This window comes from Lepus europaeus, chromosome 7 (assembly GCF_033115175.1).
Source record: "Lepus europaeus isolate LE1 chromosome 7, mLepTim1.pri, whole genome shotgun sequence".
Lineage (NCBI taxonomy): Eukaryota > Metazoa > Chordata > Mammalia > Lagomorpha > Leporidae > Lepus > Lepus europaeus.
The window spans coordinates 10,887,114-10,900,444 of NC_084833.1; the positions used below are offsets into that span (position 1 = coordinate 10,887,114).

At 48.3% G+C, this 13,331-nt stretch overlaps 1 protein-coding gene across 1 annotated transcript; it reads right to left on the reverse strand.

Annotated features, from left to right (window-relative positions):
• Positions 1-4,976: 4,976 nt before the first annotated feature.
• On the reverse strand, positions 4,977-13,026 carry LOC133764173 (pepsin-3). Its single transcript, XM_062197848.1, has 9 exons — positions 12,971-13,026; positions 12,463-12,622; positions 10,100-10,217; positions 9,244-9,362; positions 8,379-8,578; positions 6,894-7,010; positions 6,231-6,375; positions 6,031-6,129; positions 4,977-5,126 (listed from the first exon to the last, which is right to left on the reverse strand). Exons 1-9 carry the CDS (start codon positions 13,024-13,026, stop codon positions 4,977-4,979), a joined length of 1,164 nt encoding a protein of 387 aa, XP_062053832.1.
• Between the last annotated feature and the right edge of the window lie 305 nt (positions 13,027-13,331).

Consider the following 13,331-nt stretch of genomic DNA (forward strand, 5'->3'; position numbering starts at 1 on the left):
CTTTAATATGTGTCTTAGTGCCTGTGGCAAGATTTCCCTCTGCTATGAGTTGCTACGTGTCTGTGCATTGCCAATGGGAATACATAGCCCCACCTCTGGAAGACCTGCTCACTTCTGGATGATGATGGGGGCAGATAGGAGAGCTCTGGTACACTAAGCCCCTCACACTTGGGCCAGGCTTCTGTATGAAATGAGATAGGGATTTCAGTGTTCAGAATTTCTCTCCATTAAAAAGAGAGGGAGGAGATGTACAAATTGGGACATGCTCAAACGGAATGCCCCAAATGGTGGAGTTAGAAACGTGCCAGGGGATTCCAATACAATCCCATCAAGGTGGCATGTACCAATGCCATCTCACTAGTCCAAGTGATCAATTTCAGCTCACAATTGATCACTCTGATAGGTCTAAGAGTCAAAGAGATCACACAAACAAGACTAGTGTCTGCTAATACTAACTGCTAGAATCAAAAAGGGAGAGAAGGATCCAACATGGGAAGCGGGAGACACAGCAGACTCATAGAATGGCAGATGTCCTAAATAGCACTCTGGCCTCAGAATCAGCCCTTAAGGCATTCGGATCTGGCTGAAGAGCCCATGAGAGTATTTCAGGCATGGAAAGCCAAGACACTCTGGAAAAAAAAAAAGAAGACCTAAATGAAAGATCTCTGCGAGTGAGATCCCAGTGGAAAGAACGGGGCCATCAAAGAAGGAGGTACCTTTCTCTGAAGGGAGGAGAGAACCTCCACTTTGACTATGAACCTATCAGAATAAGATCAAAGTCGGCGAACCCTAAAGGCTTCCATAGCCTTGGCAACTCATGACTAGAGCCTAGGGAGATTACTGACGCCATAAACAAGAGTGTCAAATTGTTAAGTCAACAACAGGAGTCACTATGTACTTACATCTCATGTGAGATCTGTCCTTAATGTGTTGTCCAATGTGAAGTGATGCTATAACTAGTACTAAGACAGTATTTTTACACTTTGTGTTCCTGTGTGGGTGCAAACTGATGAAATCTTTACTTAGTATATACTAAATTGATCTTCTGTATATAAAGATAATTGGAAATGAAAAAAAACCTGGTGTTAAATTGGAAATTGCATAGAAAATTAATTAATTTTTAAAAAAATATCATGTAGGATCTCTGTCTTTAATGTGCTGTACACTGTTATTTAATGCTATAACTAGTACTCCAACAGTATTTTTTCACTTTGTGTTGCTATGTGGGGGCAAACTGTTGAAATCTTTACTTAATATATACTAAACTGATCTTCTGTATATAAAGAGAGTTGAAAATGAATCTTGATGTGAATGGAAGGGGAGAGGGAGCGGGAAAGGAGGGTTGTGGGTGGGAGGGAAGTTATGTGGGGGAAGCCATTGTAATCCATAAGCTGTACTTTGGAAATTTATATTCATTAAATAAAAGTTAAAAAAAAGAATTTCTCCCCATTGTACAGTTTGTGTGGTGTTTTGGGGAAATTACTCTGAAATGTTGTCATCCTTGTTTCTGGGTAGCGGGGTGTGTGGTGAAGTGGCCCCCACAATTGATGGGCGTACACATGAGCAGCAAATGCAGTAGCACCCTGTTTACATTTGGAGATGTGAACAGAGAATATGGGCTGGCAACGTGGCTCATAAGCTAATCTTCCACCTGCAGCACTAGCACCCCAGGTTCTAGTCGCAATTGGGGCGCCAGATTCTGTCCCGGTTGCTCCTCTTCCAGGCCAGCTCTCTGCTGTGGCCCGGGAAGGCAGTGGAGGATGGCCCAAGTGCTTGGGCCCTGCACCCGCAGGGGAGACCAGGAGAAGCACCTGGCTCCTGGCTTCGGATCAGCATGGTGCGCTGGCCACAGCACGCCAGCCGCAGTGGCCATTGAGGGGTTAATCAACGGAAAAGGAAGACCTTTCTCTCTGTCTCTCTCTCTCACTGTCCACTCTGCCTGTAAAAAAAAAAAATAAAATAGAAAACAGAGAATATGGCTTCTCCCAGCCAGCTGCAGGTCCAGTTGAGGGGAAGGAGAAGCATGGATGGGCAGAGGTGTAACTGAACTTTTCGAAGTCCCATCATGCATCTCTGACTCCTAAGCTGGACTGCCACTCAGAATGAAGAAGCATATTAGGCAGCATTATAATTTTTAATTGGAAAAATGAAAACAGATTCTTGTTCCCTGCTGTGGTGAAACTGGCAATGCAGACGCCGCACCTGTCCAGGCGTCTGGAGCTTCAGCTGCCTACATGCTGGAAGGGACCAGGTCCACAGAGAGACTGAGAACCACAGGGCACTCATGAACATAGCCTCTAAGGGGCCAGCTGTATTTTGGCCCTGTTGGTTTTCAGCCAAATGCTTTTTCCTGCCCTCTTTCTCCTGGGTATTTGGTGCTTAATTTTCCTGGGCAGTTCATACATGTGTTCCACAGGCACCTGCTGATAGGGGACATCACAGACAAGGCCAGGACCCTGCACTCATGGGACGTGTGTGCCAGTGAGAAGATGGATCTCACTGGTTGACGTCTGCACCCTGTATACCTGTCTCCCCTGACATTGGCTGCTCTGACAGGCACCCGTTGGCTCCCTGAGTGCCCATAAGCTGCCATGAGCAAAGACCTTGTGCCTTTTCCATGTCCTCACCTGGACTCAGAAGCCTGTTTACACATAGATAGCCTCGTCACCTGCTCCTACCCTTTCTATCCCAACAGGCAGTGCTGCCCAGTGTGCTGGGGTGAATGTGAGCAGAGTAAGACCAGCTGCCCCTGTCCAAGGCTCCTGGATAGGCCACAGCGCTCATCATCCCCATGTCCTATGCCTCTGCTGGATGCAACTATGAGGGCAGGAAGGTGGTGGCCAGCCAGTACTCACCTGGACCATGTGGGTATAGGGCAGTGACAGGGACGTCAGGAGCAGTTCCTTGAGCCCATAGCACAGTCCCAGATGGGCTCCTAGGGAAGAGGAAACTCCTGAGTGGCACCCCTTCCCCATGTGCCAATCATGCTAGGATTTCTTTTTATTATTATTATTATTATTATTAATTTATTTATTTAACAGAGAGAGAGAGAGAGAGAGAGAGAGAGAGAAAGGTCTTCTTTCCGTTGGTTCACTCCCCAGTGGCCACTATGGCTGGAGATATGCCAATCCATAGCCAGGAGCCAAATGCTTCCTCCTGGTCTCCCATGTGGGTGCAGGGGCCCAAGCACTTGGGCCACCCTCCACTGCCCTCCTGGGGCACCGCAGAGAGCTGGTGTGGAAGAGGAGCAACCAGGACTAGAACCCAGTGCACATAAGGGATGCTGGCACCGCAGGCAGAAGATTAACCAAGTGAGCCACGGTGCCAGCCTCAGAGCTAGAATTTCAACTCTTCCCATTTGCTATGTGTATAAAGTGCCTTCAGTGTGGCTGATTTTACACTTTGTAAACTTTTAGGAAAACGGTGAATTTTTTCTTTGGTAGCTGGAATTGGTTCTTAGAAAAATTGTCCATTTAAATTCCACTGATATCTGAAAGGTGTGTTCTGTCTGTGGGCAACTCTGCAGCTCTGTGGGTGATGGACTTATGTTAGTGCTGTTGGGCTGGAAAACCACCAATGAATCCAGAAATCCATTAGGTTAAAAAGGATTAGACACTGCTTTGTTGTAACAGGTGAACATGCCAATGCAAGTTGGTCATTGTCATTGCCCCAGAGTTTTTGAGACGAGCTGGTGCTGCGTATACCAAGCATTGTACATGTGTTATATCACTCAAAAACTCTCAGCAGTGTCTAGGCACAGAAGTTGCTACTCTGTCTATTTGCAGGTGGGCAAACACAGGCTCCGATGATGGGCAGGGTTGGGCTGAAGCCCAGGCTTCTGTCTTTCTTATTCCTGACCTGGTACTCTTTTGTGCTCTGCTTTCCACCAAGTTGGGAAACTGAGGCCCAAAGAGAGGACTTAGAGAGTGGTACTGTGCCATAGTGGGTTAAGCCTCTGCCTGTGGTGCTGGCATCCCATATGGGCACCAGTTCAAGTCCCAGCTGCTCCACTTCCAGTCTGGCTCCCTCCCTGCTGATGGCCTGGGAGGGCAGTGTAAGATGGCGCAAGTGCTTGGGCCCCTGAACCTGCGTGGGAAACACAGAAGAAAGCTCTTGGCTCCTGGCTTCCGATTAGCCAAGCTCCAGCTGTTGTAGCTATTTGGCTATTAAACCTGTGGATGGAAGACCTCTCTCTGTCTCTCCCAGTCCCTGTTACTCTGCCTCTAAAATAAATAAGTAAATTTTTATAAAAGAGAGGGGGGAGAGAGAGACTTTCAGAGCCTAGCTCCATTCCCTGGAACACACTGCTTAGGCTGTGTTTATTGCATGCTTCTTTCTAACAAGAGCTCCCTTTAAGGAAAAGCAACTTTTTATTGACATAGAATCATACCTGTTTACTTCTCATTAATGAAAATTATATATATATATATATATATATATATATATATAGAGAGAGAGAGAGAGAGAGAGAGAGAGAGAGAAGAGTTTTTCTGAGCTAGGATTCCTATGTCATACCCTTTAGTTTAGCCTATTTATGGAATTTGCAACCAGCCTCTCAAAGGTGTTATGAATAGAATCATTCCAGCTTTTGAATACTCCCAATGGCATCTGTGTCCCGTTCACCCCTTCCCTGTCCTTTTTCTCACTCTGCCTCTCACTCAATTGCTTCTGGCCCAGTTACTAAATGTCACTGTGTTTGCTGCTGTCCAAGGAGACATGATCATTTCTGCTTGTCTGCCTGGTGTTCTGACCCCAGCAATGGGAGGAGACATACTAGTGAGGAGAAGGAGCCACAAACATGTTTTCATCAGCTGTTTTTATTCTACATTATGGGTGTGAGTGGGAACAGGGCCAACCAACTACTTCTATTGGAAGGTGACTGTGTTTCCAGAAGAACAATCAGGAGAAGTCCGTCCACCTACAGGAGGTGCAGGAGTAGGCCAAATCTGTTGGGAAGTGGTTTCAAAGCTGCAGGCTTAAGCTGCAGCAGCCAAGCCCAGCTGATTGTTAGCCCGGTCGAAGACAGTGAAGTACTGGCGGATGAAGACATCACCCAGGATCCAGAGCTCGCCAGTGTAGGTGTCGAGGTTCATGCCCTCGAAGCCACTAATGCAGGCGTCATCTTCCTGTAGAGCAGAAAATAGCACAGGAGATGGGGAACAGAGTGAGGGTTACAAGCACTGGGTGATAACCATGAATGGCTCCCCAATCTGGCTGCAGGTGTCATGCCAAGGGGGGATTTGTGGCTCATTTTCCAGGGATGTGGCTGTTGTTGGGCTCGAATCAGCTTGCAGGAGCTGCTCCCTGCACTCTTGATGGGACAGATTGCCAGGCTTGTATGCTGCCATTGGCAGACACAGGAACCCTGACCTCAGCATTGGGGTTTAGGCAGAAGTTAAAGTTGGATCTGGGAAGGAGATTTGGATTCCCTGAGGGTGTAGCCACTTCTCATTATTTCTGTCGCCACCGTGGCACAGCTGACAGCCAGGGGTTCCTCCTCCTCCCTGTGTTACTCTGCTCAGCCTGGGCTGCAAGGCTGCACTTGCCTAGAGAAGGCACCAGGTGTGAATATTTCTCCCAGAGTAAGGTCAGCCCTTGTAGAAGGAACCAAGGAGTTTCTTGAAGGTCGTTGGACTGAATTGTGCTCGTCTTACCAAAGCCCCCTAAGTGCACACACGGTGGGATGAGCTGCCACCTCTGGTTCTAGTGAGGAAATGAATGCTAAGAGAACATGCACCTTGCTCAGAAATGATTGACAGGACATTGAGACCAGGGAGTCAGATGCAGGTCTAAATATCAGAATCCCCTTTTCACACCATCATCTTTTGCCTCACTTTTCCTTTAGAGGCTTCCTCCAATTCTCATTCCTGCATGGCTGTGATAGGCTCTTTTTGTCTGCTGGCCATGCAGAGCCGGGGTCAGTCTGCCTCTTGGCTTCAGCAGGGAGAAGAGTGAATTCCCCCTTGTAGAGGGCAGTGTGCAGCCTCCTTTTGTGTGGCCCCATCCGTGCCTGGCCGAGTGGTCCCTTACCTCCAGGATGTAGGCACTGGCGGGCACAGGGTACTGGACTCCATTGATGGTGAAGACAATGTTGGGCAGGGAGTACATGGATGAGCAGCTGACGATCATCTGGAAGGTGCGAGTGTGGGGGTTAGAAGGGGCTCATCCCTTGTGCATGGTACTCCCCCCCGCCCCAGTGTCTAGCAGAGAGCATTTGAGGCTGGACTTGCCTCGCCTTCAGAGTTCTCAGAAGCTCCAATGTAGCTCTGGATGTTGGAAATGGCACTGGTGGGGCCAGCCAGCAGGGAGGTGCCCGTGTCCACGATGGCCTGGCAGCCATCAGCACAAGCGATGGTCTCTCCATCCATGGTGATGCTGAGGGTGAGATGCAAGGAAAGGACCTTGAGTTCTCAGGGTTACACATGTGACCCTAGTTGGGCCCTCCACAGGGGCAGAACAACTGGAATTCAGGCTTCAAAGGCCAGGGCATGCTTGGTCTGTGAAAATTTTTCAGTCATTTCACCCTAATACTAGACAACCAAATGCAGTCTTGCTATAACGGCAGATTGTGTGCTGCTTTCCAGGTTCCCTAAATACGGAGAGGTATGGAGGTAGGTTTGTTAACCTTTCCTGGGTGTGCTGTAATGTGATCATCACACATTACAGCACAAGGAAGTGGTTGTCCCATCGTTGCTGAGGAGCTGGGCTCCCAGACAGCCCTCTCCTCCACGTCAAGTATCGTGCCTTTTGAAAGCTCTCAGTAGCTTGACCAGTTTCCAGCTCTCCCCTGTATTGGCTGTTCCAGGTAGATTTGGACATCAGATCAACAACAAGTCCATAAAGAAGTGGGATCAGGGCTCAGCCCAGGATCACATGCAGTGGTGCTGTCTCACCTGTCCACAGTGATCTGCCAGTAGCCCTCATAAGAAACAGGCACCCAGTTCAGGCTTCCAGTGTAGTAAGAAGAATCAATGCCACCAAACATCACAACACTGCCACTCTCATCATCACTGTGGAAAAAGGAGGGGTAGGGGAGAAGACAGGAATTCATTAATTCATGGTTTGCATATCTGCTATGTACAGCCCAAGAGCTACCCTCGATGGGGTACTTTTCAGTGCCAGGAGCTGTGCTGAATGTGTGACTGTTGTGGATTCTTTCAATGTAACACCAGGTCCACACAGTGGTCTGTATTATTATTTCGACTCTACAAGACACTGTGTCTCAGAGAAGGAAGGCAACTTGCTGGAGTTCACATAGTTGTGTAGTTGTGGTCAAGCATAGAACCTAGAAATTTGGGTTCCCTGCTGTATGGTTTGCACCCTGATATTCATTAAGTTTCCCTGGGGTTTACAAGTGAATTGAATTCAGGCAGTTTGGGCATTTAAGGACTTAATGGTGGAGATCACTCTTTCTCGTTCAGGGCTAGTGTGGCCAATATCCAGAGACATTTCTGATTATTGTTGTTGGGTGGAGGCAGGGGTGCTACTGAGGTGCAATAGGTCAGGGTCGGGGACCTACTACACAAACTACAGTCCATGGGACTGCCCAACAACATGCAACTACCTGCCCTAAAAAGTCCATAGGGCTGATTTCTAGAATCTTTATGTAGCTGGGGAGATGCAGTGACCCACAAAAGATACTTAAGCACTCATGAAAGCACGTTATGTTTAAGAGGCACCTGAAGATTGAGTGGCCAAGGGTACGAAGGATAAAAGAACTCTCACAAAGGATTCTTTGATATTGCAGAGTCCATTGGCTAAATCTGATGTTTCAGGTTAGATAGAAAGCAGGTATAGATGGTAACAAGAAATTAGTAAAAAAAAAAAAATACTGACCATTTCTAAGACTCAACCTCAATCACATTTACTCACCCAGTTTACAGTGAACATGTTAGTGCACAGTGCAGCACCTAGCAGAATATTAATGCCTGAAGCAAAATATGACCGTTGGCCAATGGTGTCATGGGGAGGATATGAGAAACAGAGGAAAGTTGCAGACAGCCTTGGCTACAATTGGGTAAAAGTCTACACAGCAAAACCCACCTGAGTTATTCTTCTATCATTTTTAGAACTAACTCAATAAGAAGAACCTTGCTTTCATTAGTTTGAAATGTCATTGTTCAAGATATATGAGGGTATTTCAAAATTTTCCCAGAAAAATAAAATTCAAGAGAATTTATATTGGTGCAAAATATTTTGCAATCTGTACATACAAGGAGTTTGTAAAATGTTCTTGGAAAATGCACACAATTTGACAGTGAGTTTGCAAATCTCATTCTTCTAAGATCCTCCCAGCCCACCCAACCCTAGTTAGGTCCCTGGCTGGACCAGGTGAAAATGGTCCGTGTGGGAAAGGCCCCAGGTTAGCCAAAACCTACGAGCTCAAGTAGACGGAGAAGAGGTCCTGGGACACGAGACCCTGGTCCCACATGTTGTCAAAGACGGGCGTGGCATCGGAGGAGGAAATGCTGGGGTAGGCCAGACCCAGGATACCATCGAAGGGAGCGTAGTACAGGAAGGAACCGGGCTCCGACTCACTCAGCCCAAAGATCTGGTTGGTGTCCTCGATGTTTCCAACCTGTGAAGGGGCACAGAGAAGAGGTCCACAATGAGCACCTGTTCATGGAGCACTTCTGGGCTCCAGCCCTGGACTCAGAGTGACCCTGCTTCATTTCCCGGAGGACTTAGCTTCCAGGGAATAAGGCAGAAAGCAGGAAGAGGACTATCCCTGAAATTCTTGACTCCCCATTGGGCAGAACCTTGGCAGCTGCTGTCAGGTGGCCACAGTGTGTGACTCACTGTGAGATATTGCTGCAGGATGGATAGTCACTGTGCATTTGGATTTCGGTTGGGCAGATGGAAGGCAGGCTCCAGCAACCTAGAGCACTTTACCCCTGCCATGCCTGGAGATTTGTGGAGCTCATGTGACTAAAGGGAGGAGGAGGGTGTGGAGGAGATGCTAAAAGAGAATTGAGCAACTGTCCCCCCACTTCCTCCATTCAGCACTGAGCATGGCTGAGTTTCCCAGGCACTACTCCTACAATGCTCTTATGGCTTAACCCCTGAGTGTGTGTGACAGCTCTGCCACATCCTCCCTGCACTGCCTGTTAGATTTCTTGTGTGATCTCTGAGATCCATACTGTTAGCGTGAACTTGCTTTGGGAACTCACTGTGGTCCCCAAGTCCTTGGAAACTGGCTCAAAGCTCAGACAGTGTGAGGGTGTATAGCCCCCAAGTGCTTACCTGCACAGTGTCGTATCCCAGGAAGCCTGTCATGCTGCCAGTGCCATAGGCGATGGAGAGAGACTCGCTGGTGGCCTGGAAGGTGGAGGAGTCCTCAGGGTTGAACTGTTTATGGACGCCTGCAAAGGCAAGAAGTGACATTATTAAACTCCAAAGGAAAGACAGTGGTGGTAAGATGTGCCTTTCTTCTTGGTTTGGAGTTTCTTGTGGAGGAGAGAGATGACCTTTGCTACAGTGTGACCTTAAGATGGTCTTTGGATTGCAGAAATTTCAGGTTCCAATCGCAAGTTTTTGGCAGTCAGCACCACCTCACTGGTGGATGATCCCAGCCTACCATAATTCCTCCCAAGGCACCCAAGCAAACCCTGAGCACATCAGTGTGGCTGTCCATGGTGCTGAGTACTATCACAGACCCTGCACAACCAAGGCTTCAGTTAGGACACCGCTGATTCCTGGCACCTCCTCTTAATTGAAGCTCAGCCCCAACAGTAAGAGGTTGGAGCTTGAAACAGTGTGGTGACTTCCAATGACAATGACATTGACATGTTCAATTGCAATGTCTCCTTCATTAGCAAAGCAATGATTAGTCTCCATGGGTTTTATCCGTGCCTCAATTTGAACTACTACAGGCTTTCTCCTCCATGAATCCATCTGCCCATTTCCAAGTCATACCTTTATCTCCTGATCATCTTTGCCCAATGATGGCTCCTAGAGCTGCCTGGAGAAACTTGTCCCCAAGTGACTCCTTCAGGTTTGAAGTGGGAGCTGTGAGAAGTCTCTAAGTGGTCAATGGACCCAACATCAGCTTTTGCTGGACAGCATAGGACAAACAGGACTGGGCATGGCAGGCACTCACTGCAGGCAGCACTGGAGCAGTAGACAGAGGGCACCCACAGGTTGGAGGAGCCGGTGTCAAAGATGACTGTGAAGTCCTGAGGGGGGGTTCCAATGCCGATGGTGCCAAAGTACTCAGTCTGCAGGGGCCAGGACAGCACAGTTCAAAGACCTGTAACTCCTCATCTGAGCCTCCCTCCAGAGCAGTTCCTTATCCAAGCCTCCATCGTCTCTTCTTCTCTTCTCACTTCCCTATGAAGTGCACACTCCTTCAAATCCCAGCCCTGCTCACACCTCCTTGATGTCTTCTCTGACTGCTCCCTGATTGCCTCTGATGTTCTATGCTAAGAACATTCATAACTGAGGCAGATCTGCTATCCTCTCTCAGCAAGGCATGTCAGTCTCGCCCTTCTGGAGAGCACACCTCAGAGGGTAGGGTGTAACGTCTGGCACCCAACCAGTTAGGCCTCAGATGCTTGTCCATTAACTTGCTGATCTGGAGACATGCACGTCAGTTAAACAAGGGAACCCATGGGAATCTCTCATTCCCAAACCTCAGTGTGGACAGCAGATTTTAAGAAAGGAAACTCAGGGTTTTTATTCTCAATGCCAACACTTTCCCCTTGGTAGATCGTCCCCAGTTTCCATATTTCTATACTATTCTTGGACAATGACAAGCTCCATCCCACCCCAGGGCCTTTGCTCTGGCTGTTTGTTGTGCTGTGGAAATGTGTGTTCCTGGACCATCCGTTGGCTGACTCCTTCATCATTCAGAGCTCTTGTCCAGTGTCACTTTTGCCAAGCACTTCCTGACCACTTTAACCAAAGTGCCCCTCCCCTTCTTTTCCTCTTTCCACAATTAATTAATTAAATAATTATGCTTTATAACCCTTCTCATGATCGTAATTCATATCACATGCTCGCTGGTTTGTCTTCATTTCTTGAATGTAAGCCCTCAAACTTTGGCTTGCTCTCTGTTGTGTCTACAGCAAATGTCGAGCCTCTGGCATTTAGTATGTCTTCATAAATATTTGCGCAATGAATAAATGGGATGGTGTTTCTGAGCTCTACCAAGAACCAGCTGGGGCCTGTTGGAAGCACACTCAGAAGCTCTATGGTGGTAATGACTTGCAGCCACCCGTGGATGGTGACTGTAAGAGGTCAGTATTGTAGACCAGGACACTGAGGCTCAGAAAATGTGAATGACTTGACCAAGATCACCAGGTCTGTGTGGATTAGAGCCCTGTTTTATAAATGGTCTTGTGTATCTCATAAGCAAAGCACTTGACCACAGGCAAGGCTACTTTGTACCCTTGGTAGTGTTCTACTCGCACAGAGGACACACCATGTCTATTGAAGACCAGAGTGTGCCATTGGTCCCATGTTAAGAGTCTGAGTGTACCAGTCCAGTGATTCAGATAAATCTGTGGCAATTAGGGACCAGACTATGTCAGTCGCTGGCCTCTGTGTGACTGGTCCCACTCATGGCCCTTGACTCGGCACCACCTCCTTCCTTCTCCACTTTTCTCACACTCTTTTCTTCTTTCCTCAAATGTCGAGGCTCAAGATTGGTACAGGCTGAGCACAAGCCCTCTTGCTTGCAGGAATTTTCTCCTTCTCTTGGAGACACTGCTATTCCTTCACTACCCCCAGGAAACCATACTGTCCTACAGGAGCCACTCACTCATCAAGTGACACCTTTTCTTGGTGGACCTCTTCCTAACCTTGATTGTCACTGAGTGTTGATGCTCAGTGAGGTCATTTTTCTCCCACTATGGAACTGTGACTTTGCTCACTGCTGCCCCTGGACCAGGTGCAAGGCCTGACACCCATCAGGGCATTCAGGATAAATAAACATTGAAAGGATGAATAGGGGCTTGTGCTGTGGCGTGGTGGGGTAAAGCCCTGGCCTGAAGTGCCAGCATCCCATATGGGCGCTGGTTCTAGTCCTGGTTGCTCCTCTTCTGATCCATCCCTCTGCTATGCCCCAAGAAAGCAGTAGAAAATGGCCCAAGTTCTTGGGCCCCTGCACCCACGTAGGAGACCCAGAAGAAGTTCCTGGCTCCTGGCTTTGGATTGGCACAGCTCTGGCCGTTGTGGCCATCTGAGAAGTGAACCAGCGATGGAAGACCTTTATCTCTGTGTCTACCTGTCTCTGTAACTCTGTCTTTCAAATAAATAAAATAAATCTTTAAAAAAAAAGAAAGAACAAATGAATGAATGATGAACAAATGACAGCAACAGTTATGATTGTGAGTTTCCTCAACTGCCATTGGCTGCTGAGATCCAGGGAGCATTCCTTGGCTGTCATTCACGTCCCCCAGACAACCTCTCTGTTGCTGGCTCAGTCCTTGGGGCTGCCCCTTCCCCCTGCCAATAACTCACATCCAGGTAGTTCTCCAGGCTCTCAGTGGGCACTGAGTCGAAGGCAGCTTTGGGCAAGTACTTGGTGGCCAGGTTGGGGGTGTGAGTCTTCAGGTATTCCTTCAGCAAGCCCTTCTCAATCAGGTTCTTCCTCAAGGACTTCTTTCTGACCAGGGGGACCCTGGGGCACAGCATTGGTGCATGCATGGTTAGGAGAGGAGGGATAACAGGGCAAGGATCCTGCTTAGAAATTGCTACAGAAGCCAGAGAAGGACAAGGAAACTGGTTTAGGAGAAGTGAAGGAAGGAGGAGGGGAGAAGCTCCGTACAGCACAGAGGCGAGGTTACAGATCACCATGATATGGTTGAAACCAAACCACGGCTGCCTCCCCATGAGAGCAGAAGGAGAGACAAGGAAGGGAGACTGCATATGAGAAGAAGGGAAGGTGAAATATGACAGACAGGCAGGCAGCAGAGGGCTGGGAAGTTGCCCTTGAGGCATTCTTCCCATTGCTGGTCACCAGACTCACTTGTGGATGATGCACTCAGAGAGCGCCAGCAGCCCGAGCAGCAGCAGCCACTTCATGGTTCTTCCTGGCTCCCAAGTCAGTGGAGAAGGCAGGACAGGTGGAAGGTGTGCAGAAGCAGGCAAGAGCTGCCGCTTATATATGGCCCTTGTCCTGACTGTGATAGCCCTTATCAGCCTGTAAATGCTACCTATTATCACAATCCTAAACAGAACTGTTCCTGATAAGATTGTTCTGCTCAGAGTCACGTTCTGAGAAGTTGCTAGTTGAGTAGCTTTCCACTAACACTGCATCGCGCAGTTGGAGTGCACCTGGCAAGAGCTAGACATCCATGAAGTGGTGGCTGAGCCTAATGGAATGGGAG

Excerpts from the sequence above, each read along its gene's own strand:
- LOC133764173 (XM_062197848.1), bottom strand. The coding sequence starts at position 13,026 with ATGAAGTGGCTGCTGCTGCTCGGGCTGCTGGCGCTCTCTGAGTGCATC. Across the intron at positions 12,623-12,970 it reads TCTGAGTGCATCATCCACAA|GGTCCCCCTGGTCAGAAAGA; the intron begins GTGAGTCTGGTG and ends GCTGTGCCCCAG. Across the intron at positions 7,011-8,378 it reads TTCTCCGTCTACTTGAGCTC|TGATGATGAGAGTGGCAGTG; the intron begins GTAGGTTTTGGC and ends CTTTTTCCACAG.